Source organism: Coffea eugenioides, chromosome 3 (genome assembly GCF_003713205.1).
Source record: "Coffea eugenioides isolate CCC68of chromosome 3, Ceug_1.0, whole genome shotgun sequence".
Taxonomy (NCBI): domain Eukaryota; kingdom Viridiplantae; phylum Streptophyta; class Magnoliopsida; order Gentianales; family Rubiaceae; genus Coffea; species Coffea eugenioides.
Window position 1 is genome coordinate 34083494 of NC_040037.1, and position 16932 is coordinate 34100425.

General features: G+C 35.1%; 3 protein-coding genes across 3 annotated transcripts; all 3 read left to right on the forward strand.

The window, feature by feature from the left end:
- The first annotated feature begins 550 nt into the window (after positions 1-550).
- Positions 551-4743, forward strand: LOC113765120 (uncharacterized protein At4g13200, chloroplastic). Its single transcript, XM_027309181.1, has 3 exons — positions 551-854; positions 2609-2763; positions 4392-4743. Exons 1-3 carry the CDS (start codon positions 614-616, stop codon positions 4632-4634), a joined length of 639 nt encoding a protein of 212 aa, XP_027164982.1. The 5' UTR covers positions 551-613; the 3' UTR covers positions 4635-4743.
- A 3043-nt stretch (positions 4744-7786) lies between these two features.
- LOC113766453 (probable peroxidase 61) lies at positions 7787-10690 on the forward strand. The gene is made up of 4 exons (XM_027310647.1): positions 7787-8035; positions 9530-9715; positions 9998-10157; positions 10254-10690. The coding sequence occupies exons 1-4, from the start codon at positions 7787-7789 to the stop codon at positions 10688-10690; spliced, it is 1032 nt and encodes a 343-aa protein (XP_027166448.1).
- Positions 10691-15478: 4788 nt separating this feature from the next.
- LOC113764674 (chitinase 2-like) lies at positions 15479-16399 on the forward strand. Its single transcript, XM_027308643.1, has one exon. It carries the CDS (start codon positions 15479-15481, stop codon positions 16397-16399), a length of 921 nt encoding a protein of 306 aa, XP_027164444.1.
- The last annotated feature ends 533 nt before the right edge of the window (positions 16400-16932 follow it).

A 16932-nucleotide genomic window follows, 5' to 3' on the forward strand; every position in this document is an offset into this window, starting at 1 on the left:
TAATTAAGTTAATTAATTGTAATTAAAATCCAATTATGTAACATCCAATTAATTCCTTAACAGATGAGAAAGGTTTCAGGAAATTGGAAGGCTTGGATGTTAGTATAACAAATGATTAAAAGGACTTTTATGTAATTCTATCAAAATTCAAGTTTTATTCATTTGTACTTAATACTCAACTTGGTACCAAACATTGTAACATACCAAACCTACCCCTAACCTTAAATGTCTGAAAGGTTATATAAGTAATTATAGTGAAATTAAAGTTATAATGGCTTGTACTCAATGTTCCAATAACTCTTCAAACACTCTCACATTCCCAAAATAGCCTCACCCCTGCGGTTGAAATCTAGTCCTAAACTCGTTATTATATAGTACAAGGATTCGCTCCTTTTGTCCTACAAATTGTTAGAACAAAAAAAAAAAAAACCACTTGCCAAATTATGATATCTTGATCGAAGTAATGATTGAAATCGAATCCATCTAAATTTTTTCTACCAAAAAAAAAAAATGCTTAACAAGTTCGTGGGTTTAATTTTTTCTTTTAGGAAAAAGGCTTAACAAGTCCGTCGGTAGGTCCAAGAAATTATAGGGAGTTGAACCAGATAAAAAGATGAGCAGGGGATTCATAGCTTCCCCACCACCACCATCAGTGGTGGTATCGCCACCTCGTATTCCATCGAAGACCCTCCAACGATGTGGCACTTACCAATCATGGAGTTACTCATCTAAATCTGTTCATTCCCTCTTCTTCTGGGATCTCAAGCTTAGTAAAAGCGGGTCAGAAAAGCCTTCAAGAATCAGCTTCTTGAGATGCAACAGTAGCACTGGCCCTGGTGGTCCTCCTGGTCCAGGTATCACTTTTCATCTATAATTGCCGCATATTCACGCTTAATTGTTGATTTGGTTTTGTGGGTTTTCGGTAAGAAGAAGAATACTGGTTTCAGTTGAGTTGCTATTTTGTGTTCATTGGTTTCAAAGGGTTTATATTTTTGCGCATTTTGGTTTCGGGATGAGTGTTAGGTGAAGGTCTGTAATTTGCTGCTTTAAGCAGCTTATCTTTCTTCAAGATAATTGCATTTCTTGAAATTCATTGAAATGTTTTAGCCTGCTAAAAGTTGGAAGTCTTAGAGCTGAATAAGTGTGGATGATGGTTATTCCCTGAACTTTGAACGAATGCATAAAACATTAGTCTCACAATTGTTTTATCTGCTTCCAAAGAACGGTAAAAAAAGAGTATGAGATACTTATCAGAAAGGGATCGCTAAGAGGGTGTAATTTGCAGCAGATTATTATTCAGGGCATCAATCTTGAAACCTACTAATTACTGTACAATGTACAAGACAAAAATTGCGCGCTCTTAATAAATATCTCCCTGGCTTTCCACTAGCTAGTACCATCTCAATTCTCGAGTCTGCTTCTTAAAAGGATAGTTGGAAAAATTGCCTCTTGAAATGCTGTCTGATGGAGTTTGTGTTAATTCTCCTTTCCAAAATCATTGAGATACTCCATAGTTTCTGTGAGCATTATCACAACGGGACAACAGGTTAAATAGGTTGAGGGACTTTGTTGTTCTTTACTGTTCTTGTCCTAGGTTTTCACTCCAACTATATATACTAGCTGACTATTAGAACTTCAGATTTCTAAATGCTGTTAGCTCTACTCTGAATAGTTTTGTTTTTAAAGGCCTAGGAATTTATCTATGTGCAAAATTAGGACAGAAGATTGTCTTTTCCTTTGTTGTCACATTTTCAGGATGGATATGTAGGATAGTTTGTTTAGTTCTTGATAAGGGGTGGGTTTGCTAAGCAGTAATTTGAACATCATGGAAATCAATTTTGAATGATTTGTAAGAATGAGTTTGGAAAGATTGTAAAGCTTGGGCTTTATGTGCCACGCATGACGAAGATAGGAATTGCAACAGTTTCTTCTTCTAAACCGATTTGCTTGGTTGTATGTTCCTTTTCCCAACTTCAGTACAATTGTTTTCTGCTTTGTCTTGAAATGTCTTTCATTCTGGTTACCATTGCATACAGAAATTTGATCTTGTCTGTTTTCTTAATTTTCTTTTTGGTTCTTAATGGGATTATTTTTCCCCTGATATGCATCCATATTTGCTCATGTGAAATGTTGTTGATCTGAAAAATGGGGAAAAAAAATAAAAGAACAAAGCTCAGACATGGAATTTCTTATAACCTAGCGAATTTCTAACGCATCAATGTCCTAGATGAAAGTAATAGATTGATTGTTGTTTCTTTGCTTTCTTTTGTTGTTAATTGCGATGTGATATCAACTCCATCATTATCTTTCTATGTCGTTCTACTAGATGCTCTGTCTGTGTGTCTTATACATTGTGGTAATGCCTTGCAGAAATTTATAATGCAATTCAGCCTGAGAAAATGCTTTGACATCCCCCCCCCCCCCCCCAGCTTCTCCCTCCCCCTTTTCCGGCTGGCAAAGAATTTTTCTTGGTTTTGAGATCTCTTCCTTTGCCATGAGTTGAAGGTGGTTCATGCTAAACAAATTACAAGTTGAAGATAGTCATACTTCTGAGTCAAAGACCTTTTTCCCTGCTGCAACAATGACTTGAAACTGCTTAATTTGGCAGGTGATAATGACAGCAAAACCATCCTTGATGCATTTTTCCTTGGGAAGGCTCTAGCAGAGTCAGTTAATGAGCGTATAGAGTCTGCTGTTGGTGAATTTCTGAGTGCCGTTGGCAGATTGCAAGCGGAGCAACAAAAGCAGGTTCAGGACTTCCAGGTACAATGTTGTTTACATCAGACTTAGCATAATAGTTTTAAAAGCATTATGTTTTTGATATCTCTTGTTATTCTCGGGCTGGCAATAGAACTTTACAATGAACAGTTTTCTCTGTAGAATGCACATGTAGTATATATATAAATTGTTGTCTTCATCTTTTTCTTGGACAATGTTTATGGGAAATGGTAGCAGGAACCTCCTGGCTAAGTACTTGGAGCTCCCACAAGTAAAAGTATATGGTATTTTTCCTTAGACTCATAGGTGGCACAAAGAGTATAGGAATGATCTTTATGTGCATGGGAAAAACATAAACATTTATACAGTACTGAACTTGTTCAAAAGGGCACAATCTGAACATAATTCTATCATGCTTGAGGGTCATTCTCACCTTACTGTGTGTTAAATTGGTCTTGAGTAATCTTGGTAAACTGAATTGAGCAAATAATATCAATAGCTACTCCAGTAGATGTTGTGCAACCTGCGCTTAAGAATGTTTTGAGATTTATACTGAGTCATACCTTCTGTTATCTCCTACTAATGAAGTTGGCTCTCTTTTTAATCAAAGGTGCCACTTCATATAAAATAGAGAAGATACTTGAGCAATTGAGCTTTCAACATATCTCACGTTTCTCTCCAACTGTTAACCAAGTTTGTACTAGAATTGCCATATAGACTGGTGTAAAAGATAGATTGCCTCCCTGTTATCTGGCAACAGCTTTTCAAGGAACATAAACAAAATCAATAAAGAGGAGAGCCATTGTTGAAGTCCACTGCATTGCTTTTTCTGTTGCTTTTCTTGTTATTTCATACTGAGGAAAGTTGTTGACTGCCCATATAGTCTTCTTAATTCTCTGTTTAAGTTGATAATGCTGTATAGTGATTGGACAGTTAGTGTAGCCAGTTGAAATACTCATGCCATCAGCTAACTAAACAACTTTACATGCAAGACCAAGTGCTATTGACTACAGTAGCCTCCGTAATATACCAAAATGCTGTGACAGAAGCCCCAGCTGGATATAATTGTAATCTTTTCTGTGTCTTTTATTTATCTGGATGCCTTTACATCAGTCTGGTGGAGGTGATTTGAATTAATTTTGATGACATTACCTTCTCTTGATAACGTAGGCAAGAACTATTGGATGAACAATGCGGTTGCAACAATAGAAGTCCCAATGACCCCAATAGTCGTGTGCAAGTTTTATTTTGACATGTAGTTTACTCCAATATAGGCAACTCTAGGACAGTGTCAAATGCGGCCTCTCTTTTCTGCTCTGGTAATTAACAGAAACACTACCGTTTTGCTAATCAAAGACTTGCAAGAATGTATAGTGTAGAAGCTAAGGAGAACCTGAAAGTTAATGGATGTATGATACTTGCAAGATTTTTGAAGGGAAACTGTTAGGTGATCTAAATTGGGACCAGCCCCAAGAATGAGAACTGTATGAAGTTGCCAGCATGATTAGTTGACTATAAACACTTTGCAGAATGCAAGCTTACTTATCAAGATTTCAAAGTGACTGCCTAAACCATTTATTACAAGTTTTTTTTTTCTTCACTCCATTGATATTGGTACTCTTACGAAATTGTCTTCTGGAAAATGGTTCTGAAGCAATTTGATGGTCTTGCAGGAGGAAGTATTAGAAAGAGCTAAAAAGGCCAAAGAGAGAGCTGCGCGTGAGGCTATGGAAGCACAAGGAATTATTCCCAAATCGACATCAACAAATATACCACCAGTAACTAATGGTGTTGCTTCAGAAATCACACAATCTGCTGTCAATTCTGTAACTCCTGCAGACAAAACTGTGCAATCAAATACAAGTCCGCGACCAACAAACGATGATCCTGTTTTAGGGGCAACAAATGAGGACTGATTGCCTATATGTATCTATAAATGTTTTAATTGTTTAACTTATTTTGAAAATCTTCATCTGTTATCTACTGTGCCTGAAAAGTTGTAGAAGATATTTTAGCCTATGTTCATCCGTTCTAGTATAATACATTGGATGATCCTAAAAAACATAATTGCAAGGAATTATCTACACAAAGAATACTTTGATATAAACTTTGACTGCATTTCAAGTGAAAAAGGAAGATTCCAAACCTTATAAGAGAAAGAAAAGGGACGATTGGAGTTGAACAAGGAATGTCATAAATATAATTACCTAAGGTACCTTATCAAGGGGTTCTGGAAACAATTGAAGAACTACTTTCTTTTGCATATTCCCAGTGTAATTTGAACTAATGATAGAAATAACCCAATCATAGGTTAGTAATTAGGCCATAACCATTTCTAATGCATCATCTTCTATGACACATCCAATCGTGACTCAATCAGCCCAATGTCAACCTTAACAGTACTGGTTTGTGGTTTTGGTTGTTTTTTCCCCACTGATCATCAAAACCATTTAATTGCAACAGAAGTTTTGTTCTCAATTGACCACCTGATGGCAAATTCCATAAAGCAAACAAACTTTGCTAATGGACAACTATACCGAATCCGTGGTCGGCCAGCAATAAACTGCTTTCACATATCCTTATTCTCCACTCAGTGTATGTTATACTCCATGACTCATTAAGCATCCTCCAGAAGCTAACTTCAATTTATAAACTTGTGAATAATTGTTTTCTATTTGCAACTTGCACTTTTGCCCTACTGGATGAGAATCTTTTGGCTTTTTTTTTCTTTGAGGAAATGCAATAATCAGAGTCAAAATTAATATATAAACGAGGTAAAGCAAAATATGAGACTAATGAGAACTCTTTAGTTGTGTATTTTAAGTGCACAAGATTAAAAAAAAAAAGATAACAATTCTTTTATTATGTGCTTTAAAGATACAAGATAAGAAATGTTTCAGTGCCACTTTTAGGGAGAGGGTAAACTTTTTTGCTAAAGTGTGTACACATATTTTATATTTTGGATGATAATTTTAGAAATTTGATAGTGCATCCACCTTTTTTTTTTTTTTGGTGTACTTGTCTTGTGTTCATAGGACACTAAATAAGAAACACAATTAATAAAGTTCCTTATGTCAACTAAAAAAAGGAACTTTCATGACAGTCAAAAGAACAAATCGTGTATTGAAATCACATATGGATCTACTCCTTGATCTTAGCCAAAATGCTGAGAAAGTCCGTTGACACAAAAATGTCAACCAATTTCTGCAAGAAAGGCCTAGTTGTTGATTTAGTTCATTATTCTTGAGTTGAACTTTTAATGAGTTTAATGCTTCATGACCAAGGTACTAAAATTTAGAACTAGCTTCTATTTTGTATGGTAAGGAATGCTTAACTGGGGTGGGGTTTACATATTAGCTTGCACTCTTTTCATAACTGCTCTTTATATTAGAAGAAGTGTGAGATGTGATAATACTTGTATCATGGGATACTTCAAACGGTTTCCTTGTTGTATTGGTAAGAACTTTAGGGTGTAAAAGATCTAAATCAAAGATTAATATTATATAATGAGCGAAGATGTAAGAACATCATTTGTGTAAATTGAAACTAGTCTGACAATTAATTGAATAGGAAAAATTCTTGGGGTATTTATGTTTGTTTTTGCAGCAGAAAAATATTATATATTTGATATCCAAATGAATGGAAATCTTTGAGGAGGCACGTATGTTTGGTTTTGTTTTTCAACCTTAATACTAGCATACATGTTCAAACTTAGATTGCATTTCATGCAAGTACTTAAACTTTTCTTTTCTACCTCACAAACAATAGAAAGAACTTAATTTTCTCTTCCTAATAGATGGTATAAAAGTTTCTTCTCTTCTCATTAACAGTTTTTTTTTCCTTTTTTAATTTCCCTTTCTTAAGGTCGAAAACTAGGCTTCAAAACCTACACCTTGTGATTCCAAGTTCTTTATACATAACTTTTCCTCCTATTCTTCTCTCAAACCCTTTCATTTCCCTGTTTTTCCTTATAAGGTTTAGGAGTCTCTCCTTTAAATTAACAAACAAAAAAAAAAAAAAAATCCCCCTTATCCTCAATTTCTGGGTTTTTGCCATCAAATGCATAGAAACCCTTTTTTCATTCTATCTTCAATGTACATCATGTCATTCTCCCCAAGAAGGCATAATTTGAACCCCTCCAGGAAAATTCCACGAAGGGATTGATCTGCTATACCATTCTACTATATATCAGTCTATGACCATACATTTGTTTCTTTTATTTTTAACTACTTTTCACAACCCTAATTTTATACTTTTTTTTGTTACCGCTGTGACTAATAGTAGATGCTGCTACGGAGCATTCTCAACATAAAATCATTCCTATGAAGGCCAAACATTTATTGTAGGAGCATTAATTCTCCATGCACCTTACCAATGTTTTTGCAAAACTGGAATAAGTAAGTTTATAATGGATTTTTTTCCTTTATACCACGTAATGTAATTTGCATACTATAAGAAAAAAGCGAATTGATTTAGGAGGTGGATGGTTGGACCAAGAGGGAGCATTTTATAATAAGAAAACAATTAAATGAGTATAAAGATCAAAGAATATTGCCTTCAAAATTCAATAAAGCATAGAAACTTAAGATGGTGGCTTAGATTCTCTTGGTGGTCTAAGATTTCAAGGGTGAAAATTGAATATAATAAAGAAGAGTGCAATATACTCAGAAACTCAGTAGAGTAACTTCCAATATACACGTAATCTTACTGTAAACGCTTTCATTACACTTGAGAATATTTTGATGTGGCGTAGAGGAAGCTTAAGCCCTCGATGCCTGTGTAAAGTGCCAAAATAATTCTTCAAATGTGCCGTTATAATCGGTGACAAAAAACCCTAATTTATTAACTAAGAAACGTGGAAAACATCAAAACAGGACAATTAGTCAAACATATTAACACCTAGATTTGTGCTGGTTTTCATGATTTTCCACCTTAGAATAACCCTTCATGTTACGTAAACCAACTCTATATATAGGTCCATGTACCATTTATAACCAAGAAAATACGAGCTCATTCCTGTTTCATAGCGTATATAATTTATATATAGAAGCAAGCAATATTGTTGAAGATGGAGAGAGGTGGGGCTTTGCTCTTCTCTCTTCTAGCTCTAGCAATGAGCTTGCACATCGGATATTTGCGCGCCGCCGTGACACTACCACCGGAGGACCGTCCGCTAACTCGCCATTTTTATAAGAAACTGAATACGTGTGCGAATGTGGAGGCATTTGTGAAGCACCAGGTGACTTTGTTCTGGAATCAAGATAAGAGCATCACTGCTAAGCTTTTCAAATTGCTCTATGCAGACTGCATGGTCAATGTACGTACTATCTTCTTCATAGCTAATATTCCATTATAATAGGTTTATATTTTTGGGCTAGGGGAAATTCTTGGAACAATGATTTTGCTAATTTCTTGAACTTGAAATGATATTCTTTACTTGCATTTAACGGACTTGATATAGTATTAGATGTGCGTCTTTCCGGTTAGAAGCTCGACAATTGTGACTTGACCTTTACTCTTATGAGAATCACGTTTGACAAATGTTGTAATCACCAAATCCCTCTTGTTAAAGGGAAATATTGTAGGTAAATTGTATGGTTCATGTGCTTAAATATGTTTCTTGTCTAAGTTGCTTTGAGCAAAAACCCTAAATCTGTAATATAACATGGTTCATGTGCTTAAATGTGTTTCTTGTATAAGTTGCTTCGAGCAAAAAACTCTAAATCTGTAATAACACTGCCGAACTTGGAATTAGAGGCTAGTTGGAACCGCATTTGAGAGGCTACAGGCTCTTCATAAATCATATGAATTGTCTTCTGGATGATTAGATGTTATCACACTAGCTATTTTGGGACTTATAGTATACTTTTCACATATGTATAAAGTCGTTATTATTTCATCCTCCAAAATGTTTTTTTTGAACCCCATCCCAAATCTAAAGATGATGATCTTAGTTAGACGGTGGAAGTAGTTAATCACTACGTTTGTGAAATCTAATCATTCAATGATCAAGTTATAAAAACTACGTTTTTCAATAGGGTTGCTGCAAATTGACTTTCAGAGGTAGAGCAACAAAAACATACATCTGTGGTGTTGGCTTTCACAGTTTTCCTCCACTAATGTTCAATTATTTCAAATAAGTTGGCAAAGATAGTAACTTCAGCCCTAGAGGTGTTAGGCTCGAATCTAACCACTACAAATTGTATTTGATAAAAAAAGTTCAATCTCACATGCAAAATGATCAGATTCCTAAGTTGTTTATAAATTTAGAGAATTTTTCAATTCCAACGAGTTGGTTAATGTCATTTGAAAGAATGCTATGCTTAGTCCTTAAATGTTGCTGGTTCTGTGCTTGGAGATGGCCAACGTTATATATACTAGCATTATCCTGCTGGCAAGAAGACATTTTCTCTGCTACTGTCACATGAAGCGTGAAATAGTCACGCAAAATCTGGAGGGGTCATAAACATCAGAATCGGCATGCTATCAAATAGGGGAAAGTTTCATCATTGTTTAATCTTTTAACTACACCCGCAACAAGATTGACTACAATAGGTTATTGTTCATAATCTTACTAGGATTACTGGCCAAATTAGTCTGCCAATTGAATCCAAATTCACTTAATCATTTCCAGGGATTTTGATCGACTTAAGAAATGAAACCAAAAAACACAATAGGGAAAAATCTTAATGGCTCTGACCACTGTTAATTTCATTTTAGTTAGTAAAGGTTTAGTTATTTAGTTTTTATTGTGTTCTTCAAATGGTTATATAGGTTTCCAAAAACTGATTAGTGCATTGATTTTCTGCAGGGTTGTGATGGTTCAATTCTCCTAGATGGTCGATATGCAGAGAAAAATGCACCGCAGAATTCAGGGCTTGGAGAAAGAATATTCGAAATCATTGACAAAATTAAGACTGTCCTCGAGATCCGATGTCCTGGAGCTGTCTCTTGTGCTGACATCCTTAACCTTGCTGCTAGGGATGCTGCTCATCTGGTAATTTCTACATATTCAATTCAAAGAAAACTGAAAAACAAGTGTCTGAGCTCATAGAATTTGCCCTATATAAATACTATTTATATGCACTTTTGCTGCAAAGAAAACTGTACTTATCTCACATACACTTGATAAGAATTTAAATTACATCTGATTAATGCAAAAAAGATCAAAATACACAAAATAAATTGGCTTTTAAGATGACAGTACAGATAAACAAATTCACTTTTTGAAAACAATCTCCATTTAGACTAACTTTTTGTGAAATGGTGCAATAAACAGGCAGGTGCACCTTCGTATCCTGTGTTCTTGGGGAGAAGGGATGGACTAGAATCAAATGCTGCTTGGGTAGACTACCCCTCACCTTCAAGTTCCTGGGACACAGCGGTGACATATGCCAATTCTAAAGGTTTGGATGAGCAAGACTTGGTTACACTCTTAGGTAATGCTTTCTTGATTTCTGAGTTCTGACATGTTGATAAAACTTAGGTCAATGGGCAACTAAATGGATATTGTTTCCTTCCGATTGGTATTTCAGGGGCACATACAATGGGAAGAACACATTGCCAGTTCATCAGGGATCGCCTTTACAATTTCAAGAACACAGGTAAACCAGACCCCAGAATGAAGAAATCTTTACTGAAAGATCTGAGACAGCAATGCCCTCCCAATACACCAAAAGGGAAAGAAGATCCTCTTGTCTATTTAAACCCTGAAAATGGCCCGGGATACAAGTTTACTAACAGCTACTACAAAAGGGTAGAGTCCTATCAAGCTGTTCTTGGAGTTGATCAGCAGGTATTGTGGGGTAACCACTCGCTGGTTGATGCATATGCAAAATATTTCGAGCAATTCCGCAGAGAATTTGCTTTGTCAATAAGCAGAATGGGAGGCCTTAGAGTTTTGACTGGGAAGAAGGGGGAAATACGGCGGAATTGCCGTTTCACAAATGGAAATAATCCTAGCATCAAGTAGAGCTGATTTATCTCAAGTTTATACATGTTATTTGTTATTTTTGTACAAGTGTATTAAACAAGATGAAGAAGAACATCCGAGCAATAAAACATTCAAGGTCCAATGTTCCCTAAAATATAACGCTATCAAGAATTTCTATGATGACATGTTCTAGTAAATCATAGCAAAGAAAGCCTCTACAAATATTTGTTGATTTACTCTCAAAGAATTGTTAATAGACAGTCAACAGTCTCTAAATATGCATCTTCGCGCGAATTTTTGAAAGCGGACGAACTAAATCGATTGCGTTGCTAAGCGTCTAGTAATTGAAATTAATAGAAGCAAGTAAGCAACAAAGTTGATTTCAAACCTAAAAGAACTGATTGAAAACTCGGAAAAAAAAAGTTTCAAAAAAAAAAAGAAAAAAGGAAGTGCACCTAAATCTGACTCATCATAGATTGTTATTTGTCCTGCCTTGATCAGCTCAAGAATTTAACCTTGTTGTGCAATAGTGACTGACATGGAAAGAAATAATTAAGGAAATTGATGAAAATTTCTCATAATAAAACTCGCCATCAGCTTCAACCAAAAAAAAAAAAAAAGAGGTAGACCCATGATTGCCTCAACAATGTAGATTTACACAAATGAAGAAAGAAAGTTCAATAAAGTTGAGTCTAGTTCTAATTGTAATGTGTAGAAAATCTAAATGAGAGTTAAATCCTAAAGGAACTAGACAGGTTCTTCAAATAGTCATTTTTCGTTGTTTTTGAGAATTATCTCTTTTTTACCTTGTCTCCAAGTATTTATAGTTGAGATTTCTTGTAGTAACTGCGCGATGATGACTAACTGGTTCCAGATGATTTTCCTATGTTTCTCTATCTTCTAAGGTCCCCTACTCCACTAGATTAGTCGCTATTTTGCCAACCACAATTTCACCAAATTAGCCACCATCGTAATCTATGGTGTTGTAAACCTCTTCTCATGACTGTTTCATCAGCTAGCAACTCTCATGCCAAAATCAGCTGTATCACTATCATCTGTCATCAGTACCAGTATGCTATCGATAACGACTTGCGATCACCACTAGTTAGATTACCCACCACTGATGAATGACATCGATAACAGCACTTAGATCAGCCACATAGTCGATTCATATTGCACTAACAGCCATCTCATGGGCTCTTAAACAAGTCTCTTTAAGCCAGATTTCATATAACTCCTAAGAGCACAAACCATGTTTTGCACGTTAAGGCTTGTTTGATAATCTAATTCAATATTTAAACTTAAATAAGTCTAGTCCTTAAAATTCAAACATGTTTAATAACAAAAAATAGAATATTTATATTTGACAAAATTAAAATATGAAATCTAAATTCATTAAGTTATTGAATTATAAATACTGAAATCTTAACATTTGAGTGTATTTTACATTAAGTAATAAGTGAATAGTTTATCATTTATTTTTTGGAGTAAATTTTGCCTACATAATTTAAACCCACTTAATTAATTAAGATGATATATTTTTTGCTATCAAACATATCTTAACATGCTAAGATCTCATCCATTAAGTAAATATCGAATTGGATTGTCAAACCAGGCCTAATGTCCCATTTGGGGTTGCGGTGTTTTTGATAAAAAAGTAATTTTAGGTATTAAAAGTACTTTTAAAGTATTTGGCAAACATCATCCCATAAAATTAGGAGTAGAGCTTTTGATGTTAAAAGCATTTTTAGCAGAAGTTCAAATTTGATGCTTTTAGAGTAACTTTTGTGATTTAAAAAATAAAATATCAAATTTAATCATCTTATCCTATATTATGAACCAAATAAAGAGATAAATACTTTAAAAAATTTTCGAATTACACATTATCCAATACAATAAACACTTATTGAATTATGTCTCCAGACAATAAATTTAAAAGCACTTAAGCAGTTGATAAGTACTTTTATCAAAAGTTCTACTAGAGAAGTACTCTTCAATAAAATATCACAATCCCAAATGGACCCTAAGCGATTTAAATTGTTTAGGCAAAACTTACTCTAAAAGTAACTGGTCACTTATTATTTAATACACAATACACTCAAATGTTAAGATTTCATTACTTGATGATTTGGTACCTTAATAGATTCAGATTTCAGATTTCAATTTTATCAAAAGCAGCCTAAATCTCATCTCAAGCTAGTTTCTGCCTGAGCCCCTCATCAGTTTCATGCATGTCCGTAACTACTGCTGATGAGTGGCGGCTAAATTTACACAAACAATGTGTGAAAGAAAGAAGATTTTGGCTACTCCTAACTTGCCAGAAGAATTCTTGGACAGCCTCAAACCATGCGACAGAAGATTTTAGACTTTATTATCCTGAACCGAAAGATTAAGAGAATCAAGGCTTCATGAGTGATCACAATAACTAAACTGCAGCCCATTAGAAACAGATAAAACTAGAGAATGCAAAAGTTCTTGTGCCATGTATGCATGCCAAGAGATGATTAAGATAGTTTTTATTTGCACTCGATTTATCTTTAGGATTCTTATACATAGCTGAATTTTCAGATAGCAACAGTTAAATATCGCAGAGTATTAAGTTAAAAAAAGTTGGAATAAATTATAAAATTTGAATGCAATTCTCTAGATTTTCCTAATCGAATGTATTGATGGGTCTGGATACCTCGGCCATCTCGACTCAGGAGGTACCTCGGTTATCCTGACCTCGAGAATACCTCGGACAAGTTGGGTTTTGCCAGTCCCCATTAGGATGACTTGTTCATTCGAGCACTGTAATCAGATTGGTGATTGATATGATTAATGTAACAACAAGCCACCCTATAATTCAATCCTACTTCTGATATAATCGTTATGTTTTATCTTACAAGATCATGCTACTAATAGATCTCATTATTCTATTCCCCAACTCTTTTAGTATAAATACAACCCCTTGCTCACTCAAGAGGGGGGCACTTCAACTTGGTCAATACAACTCCTGACTATTATTGACTTAAGCATTGGAATGACCCCGAGCGATTTAGTCCCAACCACTTCTTATTTTGCAAGTGAGATCGTTTGGTGCTTGACCTCGCTCGGCTAGTTGAACCTCGCCTGCACAATGGGGGACGTGGCTGCTATTGTTTTTGCTAGTGTAGCGCACTATCGGTAAATAGGAGGAGCGGAGATTCTTAGAAAGAGCAAACTATAGTCCGTTTGATTTGTTCCTCTCTGAAAAATTACATGGTTATAAACCCAGGTCGAACCGGCTGATTAGACCCAAAAAACCACCAATTGGACTGTTTTCCGGGTTGGTTAACCCCTTAAACCGGGATGGCTTCAAAAGGTGTTCAATTTCCTTCAAAAAAAAAAAGAACTTGTGAATCGCTGACTTGGACCGGTTTGAAGGGAACCGGTCTGGTTTAACATCAGTAGTTCAATTAATGCTAAAATTAAATGTTCGTCAAGACGTATACAATCAATTACCTATACATAATTGTCCCAAATTACTACACATTAAGCAATTAACCGTTTATTATCCTTAATCTTCTCTCTAGCTCCCTCCTTCCATAAAAAGCAAAAACTAAGATATTTTATTTGGGCACAAGAACACTACTTATTGATGTCTAAATACATGCACGTAATTTATACTTACATATGTACTAAAACCTGTTTTCTGACTCTTTAATATATTCCTAACTTCGCACATTTTAGTTCCTTTTACAAGATTATGACTTTTCATTTCATTTTTTTTTAATTTTTGAATATTAAACTATAGCTTTTGAAAACATAAAATGCGCTCTACTAAAATATCTAAAGTAACCTGAAGTAATGCTCCTTACTTCAATCAATAAAAGTTGTGTCGAAAATTCAAATAATATCATTTATGTAACTAGAATAATTGACGTGATTACTTTTACAAAATGAAAAACTTTAAGAATACTCAATGATTTACATAACTAATATATTTATCTAATATTTTATGGGTAAATTATGGGCTATAACAGTTAGCCCACAGTGACCCTTGACTCGATTATTTTTCCGAGTCAATGAATAGGTTGGGTTTCAAAACCTTGGAAAATTATCTGATTTACCAGAAGGCCTTGTAATGCAATGTAAGTTACTTCTCTTGTTTTTTAATTAATTAGCGGCACGAGTTTTACTCAAGTTGGTTTATTTGATGAATGAACAACGTCTCTTTTCTTCCACGGCATAGGATCTAATTTTGTTGTCTATAGACGTCCATCTAGAAGAGTATCAATGTCAAACAGACAGAATACGACACGCATTGAGTTAATAAAATACCCTCAATATTCTCATCCTTGAAAAAGAACAAAATAGCAGTCAATATTTCCCCAAAATGTAAAGATCAGCAGAGAAAACGTAGATCTGAGGTCGCTCTAGTTAAATTCTATTTTCCAGTTTTGTGTTGAAATAAATTTATATAAAATTTGATATAATCATAAAAATTTTCAACTCATACAACTAAATTGGTATAAAATTCAATATTACATTAAAATTGTACTGAATTTACTATAAATGTTGTAAATATTACATTAATCGAACTGAACTGGATAGAACTTAGCTGGAGAGGGCCGATTCCAGAAAACGTCTATGATCAGCTATAATACTTGCATTTAGTTCCCACATAAGCAGTACAACTGCTACGGCAAAACAGAGGATGACCTTTATCTACCTGAGTTCTTGGTACAGTGATATTTTACGTCGAGGATTCAGCTCCAAATCACTATATAAATGCATTCCACTAGCTAGGTCTCCACATCCAAATCTCCAGCAGAACATAGCAGCACTTGCATGTAATCTGCTTCAATGGATTTCTCCAAAGTTCTGATTAGTCTTTTTGCTCTTCAAGTTACGATCAATTTGTTCTCAATCCAAGCTGTTTCAGCAGCACGATCAAATCTTTTCCGAGAATACATTGGGGCAGAGTTCAAGAATGTCAAATTCTCAGACGTGCCAATTCACTCCAATGTCGATTTCCACTTCATCCTATCATTCGCTATCGATTATGATACCTCATCTTCTCCCTCGCCAACAGATGGAAACTTCAACGTGTTCTGGGACACGGATAATCTCAGCCCTGATGCTGTCTCAGCGATCAAAAGTCAGCATCCAAACGTGAAAGTAGCTCTAAGCTTAGGAGGTGATAGTATAGGAGATGGTCAGTCTGTTTATTTCCAGCCTTCTTCAGTTGACTCATGGGTTTCCAATGCTGTCTCCTCTCTTACAAAAATCATCCAACAATACAATCTGGATGGCATCGACATTGACTACGAGCATTTCCATGCAGATCCTGACACTTTTTCTCAATGCATTGGTAAACTTATATCGACTCTCAAGAAAAATGGGGTGATCTCTTTCGCATCAATTGCCCCTTTTGATGAAGATGATGTTCAAAGCCATTATCAAGCTCTCTGGAATAGCCATGGCCAACTTATTGACTTAGTCAATTTCCAGTTTTATGCCTATGATCAGGGGACTACTGTTGATCAGTTCGTGGACTATTTTTCTCAGCAAAGAAGCAATTATGATGGTGGGAAAATCTTGGCCAGTTTCATCAGTGATGGAAGTGGTGGATTATCACCACAAGATGGATTTTTTACAGCTTGTACTAGGCTCAAGAGTCAGGGACAACTTGGTGGGATCTTTGTTTGGTCTGCTGATGATTCTAAGGCAGAAGGTTTTCGGTACGAGAAGCAATCACAAGCACTTCTAGCAATCCCTCATTAATCTTGTATTGTATAATTGTTAGTCTCTATTGATGTATTTCATCTAAAGGAAACGATGTCCCCATCTTTGGTATCACTGTCTGTGGATTATAGTAGAAATTGATACTCAATATGAAAAATCTTGTTTGTCCTATGGTTTGGTTCTAGGAAATGTATCTGGCTTTCCTTTCTTGTTTTAGATTGAGGTAGCAAATTATTCAGCTATAAGGTCTACTAGAATGGTCCAATAACTTTTGGTCTAAACCCATAAGTTTAAAATGATTAATTCAAAGTTATTATAGCCCAATGGATCCATATATTATACCAATCCTTTCTTCCTTGAGATCAACACCGTTATGATCCAAATGTCCACTTAATCGTACACACAGATTCTTCTGGAAATGACTCGTACACATTTTAAAGGTGGTTTCCATCCATAAGTATTGACATTGTCATAATATATCCAAATTGTCCACTTAATCGTGTACGGATTCTTTTAGAAATAACTTGTACAAGCTTTAGAGATAGTTCTTGTCCATAACTCATACAAGTTTA